This window comes from Gadus chalcogrammus, chromosome 3, assembly GCF_026213295.1.
Source record: "Gadus chalcogrammus isolate NIFS_2021 chromosome 3, NIFS_Gcha_1.0, whole genome shotgun sequence".
Lineage (NCBI taxonomy): Eukaryota > Metazoa > Chordata > Actinopteri > Gadiformes > Gadidae > Gadus > Gadus chalcogrammus.
The window spans coordinates 11,227,245-11,248,947 of record NC_079414.1 but is presented as its reverse complement, the minus strand read 5'-3'; the positions used below and the strand labels follow the sequence as shown (position 1 = coordinate 11,248,947).

Here is a 21,703-nt window from a genome sequence, read left to right as displayed (position 1 = left end):
CCAAATAGCTTACTTTTAACCATGAAAAACTAGTAAGACAAAGTAACGCATATTAACATTTCAAGTAAACAAAACAGGTACATTAGGCCTGCAATACAAGTAAACATAAAAAGTGCATAAGGCCTACATGTGAAGTAAGCAGAACAGGAACACTAGGCCTACACTTCAAATAAACACAAAGTGCATTAGGCCTTCATTTCAAGTAAGCAAAACTGTCTCAAGTGGTGTTAGACCCAACAGGTTCTCACAGATCTCTTTCTTGTCTTGATGAAACAATCGCACCTAAACCAAAAGCTGGGCATTATCCGTTACATCTGAAGACTCATCAATGGCTAAGGATGGGGCACTCTGAACAGCCGCATGAAGCTCATTCACAACAGTCGTGTCACAGAATTTCTTTTTATGTTGCCCCAAAATCCATGCAATCTTAAGTGAGCATTCATTTGCACGTTGCTGGCCTGTAAATGAGTGTGTGAAGACACGCGTAGACCTCTCATACTGAGCTCTCAGCTCGGATATTTTCCACTCTCTTACTTCTGACTTCTGGGGATACTTTTCCTCTAAGGATCTGTGTTTGGATTCGTAATGCAGCTTAATATTCCCGCTTTTTATCAGCGCCACGGTTTCAACACATAAAAGACACAACAAAGGTTTTGTACTGCCTTGCGGGAGAATGAACATGCATTGGTCAGTCCATTCATCTTTGAAATGTCTGTTTTCGGGTTAAACTTTCCTTATTTTCGAGCAAGCCATTTTCTCCTTCCAAATCGCTCTTCCGGTAAACAAAAAATTTGATTGGCTATTTTCTGAGTGACGCTTTTACGCCCATGTGACAGACGGAGGGAGGGGGGGAGTTCGGTGAGTGCATGATCTTCGCTCTGTGAAGATCATTGCTTTTTGCTGTTTTTACGCTGCACTACAGACTATTCTGCCTTTCAATTTGTATTTCAGTGAGAAATGATTTTACTAACATAATCATGCTTTGTATAGAGAATTCATTAAAAAAAAAATATATATATATATATATATATATTATTATTATTTTTTTAATAATTTTAAATTGGTCATGGGTCCGGATAGGACCGTCACTTGGTCCGGACCCGGACCGCGGTCCGCCGTTTGGAGATGGCTGGTCTAGGAGGAATTAAACAAGTCCGGTTGTTTATTTTTCGAATAACGTGTACTGTTAAATAAAGTACCAAACGCCAAGAATCCGTGCCCGTGTCTTCCGACCTATAAGCAGACCCACTGACAGTTATAGTGAAGGGTGTTACCCCCCCAAAGTACATCGGCCCTGGAGGGAACGTCTCGCCTGTGCTCCCCGAACACGGTCTGAGAGCCAAGGAACAGGAAAGGTGTAACAGCCCCCTCTAATCCTTACATGGCTCTAAAAACCACGCGGCAAAGGAGCTGCCGTCAATTGTGTTATTTTTGTTGTAAACTAGGGTCCGATGGTTATAAAAATAGACAGATATTCAAAGGTATCCTTAAAAGGCACCTTGGATGTTTTTATTTTCTGCAGTTTAGACTTCTTCTGTAACCTATTTTTGAACACAAAACACCAAACTCATTGATTTAACGAGGCAGGGTTATTTGAAACAATTTATTAAATAAATACTTGTTAGAGGTCATTCCCTCTCCTGAGTTTGCTTCCTATTTATGTCTAGTGTACACCCCTACTGCCTGATGGTTTCAAGTAAGCTATACCTTAGGGTCTCATATATATCAAAGGGGGTCACAAAGGACGCATACCCATCAACCTGTGGCTCCAGCCCTGCAGGAAATGACTCAGCAAGTGCTCCATCTCGTTGCACCACACCCAGCGGCTCGCTTGCAAGATTTTGGCCTGAAGTTCTTCCCAGACCTACACCGTAGCCATCCAACCTGCATATCTGAGAATCAGGCCTCTCTTTAATAATGACAAAAAGCTATGAGAGAAATACACATTAACTTTTGTTATCTCATAAGCGGCGTGGTGGCGGCTCCTTTTGACCTTTTGACCCCAGACTTCTGGGGGAATAGCTGAATCAATTAATTAGTCAATCAGAAGTATGTAAATATCTTCCCGGTGGCGTAAGAGGGCGAACAAGGTGTCCTTCAACATCTACGCTTCCAGGCGATTGGTACCGACAGCGATATATTGATGCACTTCTTATGAAAAATTTACTTATTGTAAGTCGCTACGGATAAAAGTGTCTGCTAAATGCCCTAAATGTAAATGTAAATTGCAACCGTGCCACACATGAGCATATTCGAACATGTTTAAAGGTAGTAATTAGCTGTCGAAATTGGAGGCCTTAATCAATAATGAGCAGCTATTGATTTGCTTCCCGATAGAAATTTGTGACAAATTACATGTTATTTAGCATCTACACGTTGAGATGAGTCCAATGACACCAAGCATGACACTCTAGCAAATGGTAACATGTATTTTACATGGTACACCTATGGTCTAGGACATGATCTCGGTGTGGCAAGAGGGCAAGCTTGATCTCATTGGACTCAGCTTACGTGTAGATGCTAAATAACATGTAATTTGTCAAAAATCTCCATCGGGAAGCAAATCTATAGCTGGTCATTATTGATAAAGGCCTCCAAAATCGACAGCTAATTACAACCCCGAAACATATTCAAATATGATCATGTGTGGTGCAATCGCCTCAAAACATAGATGTCAAAGGACACCTTGTTTGCCCCGTTACGCCACCGGGAAGATATTTTCATACTTCTAATGGATTGATTCATATTTTAAGGTTCTCGGAGTGAGACTTTAAGCGGCTGCAGCAGAAGTGTTGAGACGAAAGATGATATCAAGACATTTATAGAATATTCCCATTCACATTATGATTCTTCGTCATAACTATCTAACCAAACATCCTTCACATTCACCGAGCGAAGATTATGAAAGTCCTGCCCTCGGTCGGACCCCGAGGGCAGGCCCCCCCTTCCTGCACTCTGGGTCCGACTGGGCCAAGTTTTGGTGCGGGGCTCCCAGTTAGGTCATAGAATTCCTGCCCTCGGGGTCTGACCGGGCCAAGTTTTGGTGCGGGGGTCCCAGTTAGGCCATAGAATTTCTGCCCTCGGGGTCCGACCGGGCCAAGTTTCGGTGTGAGGGTCCCAGGTAGGCCCTAGAATAAGGTATTCAAATTTCAGGGGGGTAGGACCTCCTTATCTCAAAAAATGTTTTTCCATCACATTCTGAACTACTAAGTCTTGCAGGCAACACTTCTGAGGGGCTTTGTCCAAATAACAGTCCATTTGGGAAAACTCTAAGGGCTAGAACTCCAAATTTCTGATTTCTGTAAACATTTGAGCATTCTAAGCTATCTCGAAAAGGCCGGGAAGGGGGCGTGACCTCCAACAGTAGGGTAAATGTACATAAGACAGAGGTTTGTTTCTAGTCCCCATTTTTTGTGGGATGGAGGTGTACATTTGTGGCTTAAGGTGTGTAGACACAGCTGTCATTCAACTTGAACTGTGGCCTGTGTCCACATTCTAGAAGTCTGGGGTCAAAAGGTCAAAAGGAGCCGGCACCACGCCGCTTATGAGATAAAAAAGTTAATGGTTATTTCTCCCGTAACTTTTTGTCATTATTAAAGAGAGGCCTGATTCACAGATATACATGTTGGATGGCTACGGTGTAGGTCTGGGAAGAACTTCAGGCCAAAATCTTGCAAGCGAGCCGCTGGGTGAGGTGCAACGAAATGGAGCACTTGCTGAGTTATTTCCTGTATGGCTGGAGCCACAGGTTGAAGCATATATGCGTCCTTTGTGACCCCCTTTGATATATAAGAGACCCTAAGGTATAGCTTACTTGAAAATCTTCTCGACTCAGTCACGTATTGCATCACTTCCTTTAGGGCTTCGGCCTCCTAATTGATCATTGCAGTATAATTGAATGCCCTCTTTTATATATATGATACCTCCACCACTGGGACGTGGCAACAATTCTCCAAATCCATAGGGGGAGGGGGGGACGTATGCTTGTGGACTGTAGGGGTGTACACTAGACATAAATAGGAAGCAAACTCAGGAGAAGGAATGACCTCTCATAAATAATTATTTAATAAATTGTTTCAAATAACCCTGCCTCGTTATATCAATGAGCTTGGTGTTTTGCTTTCAAAAATAGGTTATGGAAGAAGTCTAAACTGCAGAAAATAAAAACATCCAAGCTGCCTGTTAAGGATACCTTGGAATATCTGTCTATTTTTAAACCATCGGATCCTGGTTTACGACAAAACAACACAATTGACGGCAGCTCCTTTGCCGCGTGGTTTTTACAGCCATATTAGAGGGGGCAGTCGATAGCATCCACCATAGCAACCATGACAGTCAAGTGACTGGATGCAGCCCCGTTGAAAAAAATAGAATACCACCCTGCACACTCAGGAGATTAATTATATTTAAATTATTATGACCATGGAGCCTTTATTTGCATGGGTTTACATTTCGTTCTTCGGAGCACGGTTATTTTTATTTATTTTTAGTTTTTGAGGAGGTGCTTCAAAGATGCTAATTTTTCTGCAATAATCCAAAATCCAATGGAAAAACCCGTTGGCTCTGTGTCAAGGGAACCCAGGACGACACTCACTTAAGTGTCAACATACGTCATCCCTCCACCACTCTATAGGCCTACTGTAAAAACACATGTTCTTGAATGATAATGCATGAATTTATTCTTTATTCTGCCATAGCATACAAGTCTTTTGGCCAGTCTTTTAGCAGCCCAAATAAAAAAGATATTCCATTTTGGCCAATGTTTTGACAGTAATAATATTTGAGGGAATATATTTTGTGTTTTATTTTTGTTATTTTGTTTGTTTTAGCAGCGAAATGCATTGTGTGTGTGTGTGTGTGTGTGTGTGTGTGTGTGTGTGTGTGTGTGTGTGTGTGTGTGTGTGTGTGTGTGTGTGTGTGTGTGTGTGTGTGTGTGTGTGTGTGTGTGTAACACGCTATTTTATGTTGAAATGCGACGTAATCCAGTGTTCACGAAAACGTTGTCAACGTATGCTTTTGGCGACTGGGTTGGCTGGGTCAGATATACGTGCTTCTAGCAAGATGATATCATTAAAAGTTACATAAAGTAACGGTTTAAAACACAAACGCAGGAAACACGTGAGCTTCTAGTTTAGCAAAAGCAGCGTCCCTAGCAACCTGACGTTGTTGAAACATGCGAGCGAGCCGATAAAATCTTCTCAATAACTATAAAACTAAAGATCAGACACAATCACTGACTGAAGTAAAGTAGCAAGTAAAAAAGTATATTTCTCGCTAGAAATGTTATTAGAAACACGTTTAACGGTGAATCGGTCCTAAAATATTGCATTTCCCATTCAGATAATTAAGATTAATAAAGATCATACACATTCACTTACTGGAGATTATGCAAGGAAAAGGTATATTTCTCTCTAGAAATGTTATTAGAAACACGTTTAATGGTGTATCTGTCCTAAAATATTGCATTTCCCATTCAGATAATAAAGATTAATATAGGCTACGTAACAATTTCACCAAATGCTAGGAGAACATCTCTGTTGGTGCTATTCCTCCATTAATTTAGAATGGAGAAGAAAGCGTGTGCTCCTCACGCTTTGGTCCGGCAAAGCGTGACCCTGAACACGCCTTGCGATGTCGACCAACCAATTGTGGCTGGTGGAATTTATTTGAGGGGCGGCTGAGCGTTTGCATTCCAAACCCCTGTGGGGGGGTCTGGGGGCATCCTCCCCCACAAGATTTTTTTGTGATTTTTACAAACAAACGTAGCATTCTGGTGCATTCTGACAAAATAGTAACGGCAAAAAAAAAAACATTTACTTGCAAAGACGAATGGGGCCAGGGAACTAAGTTTTAAGTTATTTTTTGCCTTGTAGAAATCAGCAACATTAAGACTGCAGATACATCAACAATAACTTTGAATTACACACAAGGTAACATTCTCTCTCTCTCTCTCTGTGTGAGTGAGAGAGAGAGAGATAGAGATAATGGGTGAGTGTGTTACGGCCAAGCCATTGTGTTGGTAAACGTCACTCATAAATATATAAGTCTGCATTATTATACATTTAGACAAATACAATGAAATATGAATTCCACAAAATTCTTGTAAATGTGCTTTTGTGTGTGGTTGTTGAGGACACACTTAAGGCATGATACCAACATAGGTTTGCAGAGGACTACATACAGTACAATATGCACACCAAAGGCCTGATGCCACCATAGGTTTTCAGAGGACTACATACAGTATGTACACTGAATAGGTTTGCAAAGGACTATATACAATATGAACACTGAAGGCCTGAAGCAACCATAAGTTTGCAGAGAACTATATACAGTATGTACACTGAATAGGTTTACAGAGGACTATATACAATATGCAGCTGAAGGCCTGATGCCACCATGTTTACAGAGAACTATCTACAGTATGTACACTGAAAAGGTTTGGTAGAGGCTCCAGTACTAAAATATTATGATGCATCAAAGCCAGTCAAACTGAGCGTGGACGCCTCTAGTTGTGGAATAGGAGCTGTGCTTTTTCAAGATGAATGTCCCATAGCTTACGCATCAAAAGCTTTTACCGACGCACAAAAAAGATATGCACAAATAGAAAAGGAGTTGACGCCATCATGTTTGGCTGTGACAAGTTCTACCAGTATCTGTTCGGACGGGCGTTCGAAGTTGAAACAGATCACAAACCTTTGGAAACCATAATGAAAAAACCCTTGGCCGAGACCCCACTAAGACTTCAGAAAATGCTCCTCAGGATCCAGAAATACAACATGACTGTGAAATACAAAAGAGGAAAGGAACTTTACGTGGCTGATGCCCTGAGCAGGAACTATCTAAAGGATACAGATGAAAATGAAAATAAGGATGATATACAAGTGTGTGCAGTGATGTGCTTACCCATAGCACCCGCCAGACTCCAGGAGATACTCACAGAAACCGAGAAGGATCCAACCCTCACAGAAGTAAAAAAATTCATCCTCCAGGGATGGCCAGATAAAAGATCAGAAACACCGGACGAGGCCAAAGTGTACTGGGACAGGACTACAATAGTGAAATGACAGTTGAAGATGGGCTGATATTCAAAGGCAACAAACTAGTGATACCAAACACCCTGAGAAGAATGATGCTGAAAAAAGTGCACTCCAGCCATCAAGGGATCGAAAAAACGAAGAGGCTAGCAAGAGATGTCATATTCTGGCCGGGGATGCAAGCCCAGATAGCTGACACAGTCTCAAGATGTGCCATATGCAACACATACAGAAGGCAGAATAGAAAGGAGCCCATGATTGGACATGACCTACCGGAAAGGCCATGGCAAAAGGTAGCTACCGATATTTTCGAACTCGATGGAGAACACTACCTCGTCCTGGTGGACTACTATTCGAACTTCATCGAGGTAAGCAAACTTAACACCACAACAAGCCAGGCAGTCATCAATATCTGCAAACAGCAATTCGCCCGACATGGCATACCTGATTAAGTCCGCTCTGACAATGGCAAACAGTATTCCTCTGCTGAATTCAGTTAATTCAGTGAAGAATACGGATTCAAACATACAACATCATCTCCAACATACCCCCAATCCAACGGGAAAGCTGAAAAGGGAGTACAGATAGCAAAGAACCTCAAGAAAGCCAAAGCTGACAAACAAGACCCTCACCTCGCCCTCCTGGACTATCGAAATACACCCCTGGATGGACTACCCTCACCTGCAAAGCTGCTTATGGGCTGCAGAACAAAGACAAGACTGCCCACAACAAAAAAACTGCTCCAACCAGGAACAATGGAAGGGGTGCAGGATAGAATGAGGGTCAACCAAGACACTACTACGACAAAGTATCACGCATGCTGCCAGCCCTCAGCCCAGGAGACACAGTGAGGTTAAGGGAGGGCAAGCAGTGGAAAGGAGAGAACACTGAGATAATAGAAAGACGACACACATCCAGAAAACCCAAACCCAATGAAAGACTGAATTTGTAACAGAGAGACTGAACTTATTACAGATACCCGAGAACAGTTTAACTCATAACTTTGTTATTCCTTTACAGGTTACCCGGAAACGTTCTTAATTAAATACTGCCTTACTAAATGTTAACATTTGTATGAATGGTTGTTCCCTAGGTTACAGAGAACATCCTGATTGTTTAAATACTGCTATGTTTAAGTTAAATTTTACACAATATAAAATACCCGATGACAGTTTAACTCATAACTTTGTTATTCCTCTACAGGTTACCCGGAAATGTTCTTACTCAAATACGGCCTTACTGAATATTACATTTGTTATGAATGTTATTACAGATACCTGAGAACAGTTTAACTTTTGTTATTCCTTTACAGGTTACCCGGGAACGTGATTACTTAAAAATACTGCCTTACTGAATGTTACAATTTTTATGAATGGTTATTTCCTAAGTTACAGAGAATATCCTGATTGTTTACATGCTGCTATTGTTTAATTTAAACTTTGCACAATACTGCTACTTTTTTATTCCAGTTAAGTCACCATAGAAAAGGAGAGATGTAATGATATCATAAGGCCCCCCGGGACACAAGGGGGCGCTGTTGTATAATGAATGATCACACTAGTAGCTGGAAGATGTATACTCTTCGTTTCATTAAAGCATTACGTTTTAGCAATCAATGGAGTCAGTCGCACACTCATTACAGGTGCCAACGGTCTGGAGGTCTTCCTGGAGCTCCAGAGTAGCGGGACAACGTCGCGTCTGAGTCCGAAATAGGTCCCGTAATCGGACTGAGTGGTGCGGTTGGGTGCCAACGGTCTGGAGGTCTTCCTGGAGCTCCAGAGTAGCGGGACAACTTCGCGTCTGAGTCCGAAACGGGTCCCCTAATCGGACTGAGTGGTGCGGTTGGTTGCAAACGGTCTGGAGGTCCTGAGAATCATCCAGGGGAGCGGGACCACTTGGCTTCTGAGGCCGAATCGGGTCCCCCTGTCGGACTGAATGGTGCAGTTGGTGGCCAACAGTCTGGAGGTCTTCCTGAGGCTCCAGAGGAGGGTAACTCTGTGAGTCTGAGTCCGAGATGAGTCCCCTAATCGGACTGAATGGTGCAGTTGGTGGCCAACAGTCTGGAGGTCTTCCTGAGGCTCCAGAGGAGGGTAACTCTGTGAGTCCGAGTCCGAGATGAGTCCCCTAATCGGACTGAATGGTGCAGTTGGTGGCCAACAGTCTGGAGGTCTTCCTGAGGCTCCAGAGGAGGGTAACTCTGTGAGTCTGAGTCCAGGATGAGTCCCCTAATCGGACTGAATGGTGCAGTTTCAGTACGCCGTGGACCACTTTGGTCTGCCATCGGCAGTCGCTACGGTCGTTACGGTCGCTACGGTCGCTACTCGCTACTGTCTGCCGTGGAATCAAAACTAACCCTCTAGTTGAGGACGCGCCTTGATGACGCGGGCCCGAATGCGCCACAAGAAGCAGACAGAAAACCTTATATATCCATGCAGCAAACAGACAGGTCTGTCGGCCAATAAGGTCCTTCGGTCCGAAGAATTTTATTGGTTGAAGTTTTCACTAAATATTATGAGAGTGAAATAATTGTTTGTTTTTACTCCTGGTGGGTCTGTCTTGCATATTAGAGTGTTATTACCTTATTAATACCAATTTAACCTTATCCAAAAAAAGTGTAAAAATGCAACGAAGGTGAGAGTCCCTTTAATGGCAATAATGTGCTATACGTTGACATTTAACATATCTGGGGTACGTTTCAACCAAACATATTCCTAGAAGTAAATAAATGGCAAAAAATAGGCTGAGAACGAACGTATTTTCGATACGTTCAATAAAACGTAGGCCTAATCACAAATACGTTTTTCGTCAAACGTAATTGATAATGCCGAATAGTTCTCTGGGAACGTAATTTTGATGAGAAAGGTTTGCTCCGATGGTCTGCGTTGCTTTTTTTTTAGATCATGTCAAACAAATCAATAGTTGCATAACGTGACGGCATCACCGTTGATGATATCCATTCGTCTATATCCGACGGTGAGGGATTAACATGAATGTCTATTCTGATTGTCCCCCGCGTTGAAAAACGAAGCAAAAGGTAGGCTATAAAATGAATGTCTATCTGACGGACCCCTGCGTTGAAAAACGACGAAAAAGGTACCCATCTTTCGTCGGAAATTCTCGCTGGTGACGTCGGTATGCGTATAAAGTGATGCGTGGTAGGCTATGCAGACGCATCTGCCCTCCACAGAAGTAAATGCTGCGTTTTGAGCATCATATGCACGAGAAATTGTCATTTGGCGTACGTAGTGCACGCATTTTGAAAGTGTCAAACCGTGCGATCTGTACGCATATTGGTGAGGCTGGGTTGGTTACCGTTACGCTCTCAAAATACCTGATCATAGAGCATCACGCATAACTCAGTGCAGTAAGACTGCATTCCAATGTCTGGTATTCGTCCAATCAGCAGGGACCGAGCTAAAAGATGATATAATGTAATATTTTACTCCTGCTTTTCTATGTTTTAGGTCATTGATGCAATATAACATAGGCTATAGCTATAACCAGTGGCGGTTCCTTAGAGGAGGCAACGGAGGCAACGCCTCCTCGTGATTTTCGTAAAAGCAATAAAATAAATTATTATTAAAAGATATTTATTTTTCCAAATGATCTATGTGCAATGTGTGTTTATTACTGAATAATTACATGAAAATGTTGAAAATGTAAAAAAACAACAACTGCGAAGTGCCTTTGCCAGCGCGGAGGCTGGCCGACGTTGCTCTCAGCATGTTGTGCCCAGGGATGGCCACTGAAGGGAGCGGAGGCAAAGAGGCCAAAACTCACTTTTGCCGCCTTTGAGAATAAAAAATAACCAATCACAATTCAGTTTCACTGACGCGAGGTAAATCATCTATACCATGTTAAACATAGGAAGGGAGGCCAGCCTCATCTACTCATTGCAACCAATCACAAATCAGCATTTTTTTCAATAATGTTCTGAGCAAATTCGTTCTTTCTAGTCAGTTGCCGCGGCTAACAAAGATAACGACTAACAACGATATCACCATGCAGGAGAATATAATTCAGTAGCCACATTAATTCCAACTTAAAGTTTAAACTGTTTGGACGTGTGCGGATTGATGAAGCCCTCAGCCAGGCAGCTAGCATCGCTACCCAGCGCCACAATGGACTTGTGAGAAGAAATCGGGAGATACTACGTAAAATGATTATTGCAGTGGTATATCTTGGGAAGCAAGAGCAGGCCTTCCGTGGGCACAATGAGTCAGCTGGATAGCCTTAAGGGCAATTACGTTGAATTGGGGGAGTATTACTGTAAGGTAGATCCTGCAAGCTCAACATCTAGAATCAGCCACAGTTTTCAAAGGGACATCAAAAGCCATACAGAACGACTTCATTCATAGCATAGCATAGTGATAAGGCAGACATCGATCGCGAAATTAGTGCAGCTCCATTCATCGCCGTGCAAGCTCACGATACAACTGATGTGTCCTGCCAGTGTCAGTTCTCTGTCATCCTTAGATATGTGAATGAGAAAGGGAATGTGTGCAAACGATAGGATTTGAGGACGTCTGTGCAGAAAGAGATGCCACGGCTTTAACTGAAGTTGTAACGGCGGGAACATTAAGAATGAAAATAATATCATCTACACTGTTGTATGCATATCGTTTACTCTGTCTTGGTTGTTCAGGGCTGGCTGTCCCATTAAATCTTAGTTTAATGTTTTGGTTTTCTAACGAAATAAACGAGTCACGCATTCGTGTGCCCAACGTGAGGAATTGTCTCTTTCCATTTAAGATAAGATAATATACAACTTTATTAATCCCCCGTAGGAGAAATGTGTTTGTTGCAGAACAGCCCAGCAGCAGTGGAAGGACACAGGATAAAATAACAATGCAATAAATACAAAGTGCTAATGCATAAGTAGAAGCTTATAGAGTAGGGGTTTCCCCGGTGTCCTGTATGGAAGCATATATGTAGCAAAATTCAAATGGCAATGCAATTTGCAATTCAATAAGTAATTACGTTATGCAATTGACAATGCATTATGCAATTTCATAATGTAATTTGTAAATACGTTATTCAAACTGTATTTTAATATGCAAAGTGACAATGCAATCCTCAATTAAATTTGCAAAAGTTATAACAATAAAAATACAATAACATTTTGTCAAATTCTTTTGAGTTCCTTTATTCAAATTGAAAAGCTATAGCGTCCCCGTGATTGCAATCCACTTCGCCACGCTCTGTGTGTTGCGATATTCAAATGACATTTCAATCCGCAAAACGGAATCCAAAACGGAATCCAAAGAGGAATCCAAAAAGTCAATATGCAAAGTGGCAAACGTATCAGCCAATCAGCGTCTGAGCGGGAACTACTTCACTTTCTATTGTGTCTGACTGTTTTATGTGTGGGGGGTGGGAGTAGTGATGGGAATTTCGATTATCTATGGAGCACAACATAAACATTAGTAAAAGAACTCTAGAAAGAGTGCTTCATAGGAATCAGCTGTGGCGAAGACGCAATAAGGCGGACATCGGAGAAGTAGCCGATTTCATACATCGCCAATTACAGTCCTCTGGCCAACAACATGGCTACAGGTGGATGCAACATAAGTGTTGGATGGCAGGGATCATCACGGACAGAGAGACCGTTCGTCTCTTGCTGCGTCAAATGGATGGTGGTGGCGTGGATCTCCGTGCACGGCACCGTCTGAGACGTAGAGTCTATGTCAGTCGTGGCCCGAATTATGTGTGGCACATAGATGGATATGACAAATTGAAGCCGTATGGGATATGCATCAGTGGTTGCATTGATGGGTTCTCGCCAAAGATGATCTGGCTAAACACCCACTCAACTAACAGCGACCTACGTCTTATAGCGGGGTATTTCATTGATTCAGTGATGCAGCATGGTCGCCCATTGAAAGTGAGATTGGATCGCGGGACGGCGAACACACACATTGCCGCAATGCAAAGTTTTATTCACAGCAGTGAAAACGGCATTTCCCCAGACTGTCCCTCTAGGTCCAAGCACGGGGAACCAACGTATTGAACGCTGGTGGTGTACGGCTGATTTCTATGAAGCACTCTTTCTAGAGTTCTTTTACTAATGTTTATGTTGTGCTCCATAGATAATCGAGCCAAAATTTCAGCATTTGTATACCTCCGTCTGAAATAATCTTTAATAATCGAGTTCATCATCTCCAGCTAATCTACTGTAATAATAGGCTATATGTAGCACCTATGGATAAGCTACAATTAGGCTACAATGACTGGTCTGGTCCTGTTGAGAAGTTATCTCATTATAATGAGATAGTATCTCATTATAATGAGATACTATCTCAAAATAACGAGATAGTATCTCAAAATAACGAGATACTATGTCAAAATAACGAGATACTATCTCAAAATAACGAGATACTATCTCAAAATAATGAGATACTATCTCAAAATAATGAGTTGTGACCTGCATTTTTTTTCTTTTACGTGGCGGAAACGGGCTTCCATACATACGAACTAGAAGTGAACAAGGAAATTACGAGCAAGTGACGTAGTTCCCGCCCAGACGCGGATTGGCTGATACGTTTGCCACTTTGCATATTGACTTTTTGGATTCCTCTTTGGATTCCGTTTTGCGGATTGAAATGTCATTTGAATATCGCAACACACAGAGCGTGGCGAAGTGGATTGCAATCAAGGGGGCGCTATAGCTTTTCAATTTGTATAAAGGAACTCAAAGAATTTGACAAAATGTTATTCTATTTGTATTGTTATAACTTTTGCAAATTTAATTGAGGATTGCATTGTCACTTTGCATGTTAAAATACACTTTGAATAACGTATTTACAAATTACATTATAAAATTGCATAATGAATTGTCAAATGCATAATGTAATTCCAAATTGCATTGCCATTTGAATTTTGCTACATATATGCTTCCATAGTCCTGGCCCAACCAGGCTCATTCAATCTGGCCCCCTAATAATCCTCCTGTACAATTGGCTGACTCATCAATTCCCTCACTCTCCACCTTAAACTGGTGTGTGGTGAGCGTTCTGGCGCAGATTGGCTGCCGTGCATCACCCAAGTGGGTGCTACACACTGGTGGTGGTGAGTTAGGTCCCCCCCTTCTGTAAGCGTCTTTGTGTCATTGAAAAGCGCTATATAAATAAAATGAATTATTATTAATTATTATTATTAAAATAGGGACAAAAACAAGACAAACAGAACCAACATCAAGATGATTTAATGCAATTTCCACAATATTATATTTATATGATTGGAAGATAGGCTACGTGTCGTTGACCCTGTACGCTGCCATGCCATGCATTGCATTTAAGCAGCATGCACGCACCATGAATGCACTTAACTTCATGAAGTTGAACTTTGTTTGCTCGTTTGATTAAAAGTTTAGAAGCATTGCACTCTGCTGATACACTGTTAAGTGTCTAGTTTATTTTAGTTATTATCCTCTCTAACGGCGCCTCCAAACGACGCGTCACGCGAGTATGTTTTTTTAAAGTTGTTTAGGCCTACGCTTGTGTGTTCACACCAACCGCGACGGGGCGACAGGATCTCATACAAAGTGAACGTATAGACGCGTATAGGGCGAATTTTTCGCAAGAGAAAACGATAGTTATGTTATTATAACTCTTGTTCTATTTCATGTAGGCTACGCCGTCTAGGCTTCGCCTTATGGGCTAAGGTGAAGCTGCGAGCGGAGCCCGATCAATGGAGCCTACTCCTGCTGGACCCCAGTCAAAACGACTTAAGTCACCAGAGCACATTAAGACTCAAAAAGCCAAGGAAGTGTAAAACACAACAGCTTAATAAAAAACGAATTCCTCCTAGATCAAGCAAGGCAATGATCAACAGAGAAAAAAGTGAGTCTATAAAGACTCCGGCTCTAATCCGTTCTTCATGGAACCCATGAAAAGGAAAAGAAAAACCAGAGCAACACGGTTTCCATTAGGTCCGCTACCACCGGGGGCGGAGCTACGGAATCCGGCTCTCCAATAAGGGGTCTCTCTCGGCCGTTTCTTATTTGAAAGAAACGGCAGGAGTAACATACTGGCAAACAAAACCACCTGACAATTGGCGGGCCAATAGAAAAAAAACCCTAGCCTGTTTTTCATTTGAAAACGGTGGGAGAGTAACGCCCCGTGCCCACTACCTCCGTCAGTTGACCGTTGCCCATTGACTTTGAATGGGGACGGGCGCGCAATGCATTGTGGATCCGTCCGTTCAGTTGGAGCGTTCGCCACCGTCAGAAAGTTGAAAAATGTTCAACTTTTTCGGCAGCGACGGTTCCGTCATCCAATCAGATCGCGTATGCAAATGTAGGCACTGTGACGCGACACGGGCTCTGACGATACTGGAAAGCGGGAAAGCGGGTCATCTTGCCTCGCAACAAGCAGGAAGAAGCGGGAAGAACCCGGCGAAGCGATTTGATTGGCTGACGGATGCCTCTGCAAAGACTACTCACCCATCCGGTGCAGTGCACCGTCAGTCAACGGACGTGGGAAGGCGTGGCTGACGGATGGGGGAGTAGTCTTTGCAGAGGCAACCGTCAGCCAATCAAATCGCTTCGCCGGGTTCTTCCCGCTTCTTCCTGCTTGTTGCGAGGCAAGAAGACCCGCTTTCCCGCTTTCCAGTATCGTCAGAGCCCGAGTCGCGTCACAGTGCTTAAATTTGCATACGCGATCTGATTGGATGACGGAACCGTCGCTGCCGAAAAAGTTGAACATTTTTCAACTTTTTGACGGTGGCGAACGCTCCAAGTCAACGGACGGATCCACAATGCATTGCGCGACCGTCCCCATTCAAAGTCAATGGGCAACGGACAACTGACGGAGGTAGTGGGCACGGGGCGTTAAGGTGCGGCCACACCAGACGCGTATCTCGCGTACTTTTTACGCGAGATACGCGCGTAAAATGTTGCTTGACCATTTTGTGTCAAAAATGGTCACATACGCGCAATACGCGCCATACGCGCATACGTCACTCGCCTAGATGAGTCCAGTCCATGTCCATGCAAGTGAACGGAGCGTTCCCTCTTCCTCATAACTATCAAACCAAACATCCTTCACATTCACCGAGCAAACATTACGAAAGTAAAATGCACATTTCTCGCTAAAAATGTTTCCATAAACGCATTTAATGGCGTAACTATGTTACTATTTCCACCCAGAATAAAGAAAGTTGTCGGCCGTGGCTGTGTGTGTGTGTGTGTGTGTGTGTGTGTGTGTGTGTGTGTCTTGCCCCAGGATGAGGCTCCTCACGGTAAAGGCTCCAACACTTGGGTGTGTGTGTGGGTGTGTGTGTGTGTGTGTGTGTGTGTGTGTGTGTATGTGTGTGTGTGTGTGTGTTGCCCCAGGATAAGCTGCGCTGGAGTCCGAGGTAGGAAACCCAAACGCCGCCGTGTTTGGGTGATAGAGTTTAGATCGGGTTAGATTAAATAATCTCGGATATAAATAACAATAATCGGGTTAAATAACTTCACATGGTGTGTCTGGTGTGTTTCCAGCATTCGTAGTGTTGATCAGCAGATATATAGTCCGCCAAGACGTTGAGGTTGCTTAGTAACCAGAGACTCTGTCCATGCAAGTGAACGGAGCGTTCCCTCTTCGTCATAACTATCAAACCAAACTTCCTTCACATTCACCGAGCGAACATTATGGAAGTAAAATGCACATTTCTCGCTAGAAATGTTTCCATAAAAGCATTTAATGGCGTAACTATGTTACTATTTCCACACAGAATAAAGAAAGATGTCGGCCGTATGCTTCTGTCCAAGCTCACTACTCTCTGCCAGTGACGTCGGGTCAAGCTCAACGCTGATTGGGCAACGCGGCTATCGTCAGACGCGTATCTCGCGTACTTCGCGTAAAAAGTTCAATTTTTTGAACTCTTGAAATGTACGCGATATACGCGATATACGCGCGTATAGCGCGTATTGCGCGTAAATATACGCGCCACATACGCGCTATACGCGCGTACAATGTTGCTTATACGCTTAATACGCGTGAAACGCGTAATACGCGTATTAAACCAATGGTTCCCTATGGAAAAAATGGCGATTTGAGACGCGAAGTACGCGAGATACGCGTCTGGTGTGGCCGCACCTTTAGACTGGTAGTCAAGTCCAACTCGCCAGCCGGCGAGAGGAAATCCAACCACGCCGCTTTAAAGAACATGTCTATATTCTTAAGCCGTAAAAGATGTCCCGGACTCCAGCACAGAGTTGCCGAGTGAACCCCTGGACATGTCTAACATGTTAAAACGGACAAAGGGGCCGGGGGAAGACCAAGACGCAGCCGCGCAGATGTCTTCCACCGAAACGCCCTTGAGTAGACCCGTTGAAGCGGCCACGCTCCGTGTGGAGTGAGCTTTAACACCCAACGGTGTGTAGGCTAAGCAAACACCCTCACATATCCAGCGAGAAAACCGCTGCTTAGAGAGAGCGCGGCCCCTGCTAGCGTCGCTATAACACACAAACAACTGTTGTGTGGAGCGGAACGCGGCCGAGCGATTCACGTACATAGCCAATGCAATTGCATTAGAGATGCAATTCCGCCTCCGCCTCACTAGAATGAGGCGGGGGGCGAAAAGCCTTAAGCACAATATCCCTCGACCGAAAATAACTATTGATGTTCTTCTGGAGGAACGCAGGATTAGGTCTGAGCAACGCGAAGGAGCTGTCCTCGTTTAGCAACAAGCAACTCGGGCTGACAGACAGAGCGGTTAGCTCACCGGCCCGCTTGGCAGAAACCAAGGCCAATAAGAGCGCCGTCTTAAAGGACAGGGCATCCAAAGGGGCGTGAGAAAGAGGCTCGAAAGGATCCCTGGACAATCCGCGCAACACGGTGGGGAGATCCCAGCGTGGTGTAATAAGCACGCGTGAAAACAGGCCCAACCCGTCTAGCCCCACGCAAGAATCTCTTGACCAGTGGATGGCTGAAGATCGGTCCACCATCAGAGCCTGCATGGCCAGCCGAAACGGCTGTCGCATAGACCTTGATAGTGGAGAAGGCCTAACCTTTCTCCAATAAGTTTTGCAGAAACAAAAGCACGCTTCCCACTTCGCATTGAGATGGGACAGCGTGGTTCCTCTCACACCAATTAGAGAAGGCACACCACTTCGCCGCATAGAGGGAAGAAGTAGAAGGCGCACGAGCACTCTGAATAGTGTTGATAACCGTCTCAGGCAAACCTTTGCCCTGCAGGATCAACCTCTCCAAACCAACAGCCGTCCCAAGACATCGGGCGGGTGGTGCACCGTCCCGTGGGCCTGTGAAAGCGCATCCGGCCTGAACGGTACCGGCCAGGGCGCCGACCGCGAGAGTGCGGCCAGCTCTGGAAAGCACAGAGCTGATCGGTTCTCCGGGGCCACTAATATCAGGGACAGTCTCTCCTGTCTGAACCGTTCCAGAAGAGGAAGGATCACCTGGAGCGTGGGAAACGCATACAAGAGAGCCTGCGGCCAAGGTGTGTGTGCCAACGCATCTACCCCCAACGGAGGGAGATCCCGAGAGCTGAGGGAGAACCACCATCTGCAGTGCGTGTTCTCCCTGGACGCGAAGAGGTCTACCTGCGCCGTCCCGAACCTCTGCCAGATCAGTCTGACAATGTCGGGATGTAACTGCCACTCGTCTCGGCGGGGACCGCCTCGAGACATGAGGTCCGCCCCAAAGTTCTGGGCACCCGCGATATGCAGGGCTCTCAGACTGAGGAGATACTGATGAGCCCAAAGCCAGAGCTCGACCGCCTTTCGGTGGAGAGCAGGAGAGCAGGGGAGCGGACTCCCCCCTGTCTGTTGATGTACGCCGCCGCCGATTCGCTGTCTGTCCTGATCAGAACGTGGCGGCCGCGCACCAGGTGAAAGAAATGCAACAGCACTTTCCTCACAGCGTCGAGCTCCAACACATTTATGTGTGTTACATTTATGTGTCTCTCACTTGGTCTCCGACCAAGTGAGAGAGGCACGTTCCTCCCCAACCTGTCAACGAGGCGTCCTTGAAGACCATTACGTAGGACGCCAACCTGCCCAGGGGAACACCCCTGAGAAGGGCGGAGGGTCTTTTCCAATATTCCAGATCTGGCAACACCGAACAGGGAACGAGGAGCACCCTGAGCTTATGTTGCCTGGGGTCCAACCGTTGGCGAGCAAAACACAGCTGGAGTCTGCGCATAAAAGGCAGACCCAGGGGGACCACGGGGTAGGCAGCTGCCATCAGCCCTAACAGGCGCATGGTGGACAGTGCGGTCACGTTTCTGCGAACGCGAAAACGGGAGAGCGCCGACAGGATGGCGTCTCGCCGAGGAGGCGAAAACATCGCAGTCATGGTGGCTGAGTCTAGGCAAAGCCCAGAGTAAACTGTCTGCCGGCTGGGGAGCGGGGAGCTCTTCTCCCAGTTGATGGCAAAACCCAGGAAGGGGAGATGGTTTATCACCAACATGGTGGCCCTTCTCGCGGTCTCCTCTGAGTTGCTAAGAATAAGCAGGTCGTCTAGGTAGAAGAGAATCCTCTTTCCCTGACGCCTGAGGGGTTCCAACGCCGTCTCCGCACACTTTGAGAAGGTGCGCGGAGCCAGGGAGTAGCCGAACGGCAGACACTGGTACTCGTACGCCATCCCCATAAAGGCAAAGCAGAGAAACTTCCTGTGCGCCTGCCGAACAGGGACGTGGAGGTAAGCATCCTTTTGATCCAGGGATGTGAACCAATCGCCCTCTCTCACACACCGGAACAACGCTCCGACAGTGAGCATTCTGAACTTCCTTGCGGCAACGAATCTGTTGAACACGCGAAGATCCAGAATAGGTCTCTTTTCCCCTGACTTCTTGGAAACCAGGAAGTAGCGGGAATAAAACCCTAGGTGAGACTCGTGGGGGGGAACGACAGTGATGGCCCCCTTCACCAAGAGACGTGCCACCTCTGCTGCCAGAGCCGTGCTCGCAGCCGGGTCCCGTAGCGTGGTCTCGACCAACCCTATAAAGGGTCGGGGACGAAGCGTTAAACTGTATGGGAGGGCCCCATCTCACATGGTGTCCAACCACGATGACAGAACGCACCGCTCTTGCCAACACGCATAGCGGTCGGAGAGAGGGCGAGCCGACAGCTGAGGAAGACCATTCAGGAATAACCCATATTCCTCGGCCCCTGCCGTCTCCACACTGCGTGTGAACCAAGGGGTGCTTCCCATGAAAGGGAGGAGGCTCAGCGAGCGTAGGAGACGTACCAGAACCAGCGGCTGTAAAAACAACGAGCTGTCTAGACGTCGCGCTCGTGCCCGCTGAACAGGGAGCGAGCCGTGCGGCCGCCGCACCTGTGCGCATGCGCGGTCCGCAGGCTGTAACCACAGCGCGCGGACCCGTCTCCTCACCTCCCACAAAGTGTTGAAGGAAGGTAGAGGGGATAATGTGGGGAACCAGGAGACCGGTACAAGCGGCCGTGTCCACGGGCTCGTGCAACGAGTCTCTGATCCGTCCACAAGGCTCCAAGGGATGCCGCTTCTTAGAAGCAGGTGAACCAGAGGCCATATGAACACGCCGTCCGACCGCCACCCTGCAGCCACCGGGCTGAGGGGGGGAAATAGGCAACATGGAGGAACGCACCACAAGCGTAGGACGCAGGTGGCCTAAGGAATAACAGTCTGTCCGTGAGAATCGTTCCCGGTTCGGGGCGATTCTCACGGGCTCCTCCCACCAGCAGGCCGGGAGGATGCGGGGTCCATGCAGGTCCCAGTGTTCCGGGCGGCCGCCTCCATGATCAGTACGCTGAATAGGGACGTGGAAGTAAGCATCCTTGAGATCCAGGGATGTGAACCAATCGCCCTCTCTCACACACCGGAGCAACGCTCAGACAGTGAGCATTCTGAATTTCCTCGCGGCAACGAATCTGTTGAACACGCGAAGATCCAGAATAGGTCTCTTTTCCCCTGACTTCTTGGAAACCAGGAAGTAGCGGGAATAAAACCCTAGGTGAGACTCGTGGGGGGGAACGACAGTGATGGCCCCCTTCACCAAGAGACGTGCCACCTCTGCTGCCAGAGCCGTGCTCGCAGCCGGGTCCCGTAGCGTGGTCTCCACCAACCCCATAAAGGGTGGGGGAAGACGCTTGAACTGTATGGGATGGCCCCATCTCAACGTGTTGTCCAACCATGATGGTAGAACGCACCGCCGACAATCTGTCTCTGGAGGCGGTCGGGGGGCAGCGGCTTTTCGTTAGGGTGCCATCCGGCGCCCGGACAGAGAAGCGCTGCCAGGGGAGGCTCCAGGCGAGGGATCACCCTCGCCTGAGTATCGGCCCACCCCTCCACGTTGGTGAAATCCGTGAAGGATTTTCACCGGGGCCTTCAGGGTCGAAGGGTCCCCACCAGCAGCATTGAACAGGTGCTGCACAGGCGGGAACCGGGGGCACTGGGTAGCCTGCCGGGAAGAAGATGGGGCGCGAAAGCACTCGCCCTGCATATCATCATATAGGGGGACGAGAGGCGGGGCCGGCATGGGAATTCCCTTGATGGCCGCCGCCTCACCCATGATCTCCAGAAGAGATCGGCCATCCGGCGCGGTTTCCCACGTTGGACGACGGTGGCCGAGTCACCGAAGACGTCGTCCAAGGAGGCGTCGTTGTCGGCGTCGATGATGCCGTCATCACCGTCCAGTCGATGGCGTCAGCGAGGTCCACCGCAGGAGAAAAGAAGAGATGCCTG

General features: G+C 46.2%; 1 protein-coding gene across 1 annotated transcript in view; it reads left to right on the top strand.

Moving 5' to 3' along the window:
• The window catches only part of LOC130380029 (zinc finger BED domain-containing protein 4-like), a 34,625-nt gene extending 13,152 nt beyond the window's left edge, over positions 1-21,473 (top strand). The window contains exons 3-4 of the mRNA XM_056587214.1: positions 20,704-20,786; positions 21,351-21,473. Coding sequence (XP_056443189.1) covers positions 20,704-20,786; positions 21,351-21,473 — 206 coding nt within the window. The remainder of the gene's footprint in view (positions 1-20,703; positions 20,787-21,350) is intronic.
• The last annotated feature ends 230 nt before the right edge of the window (positions 21,474-21,703 follow it).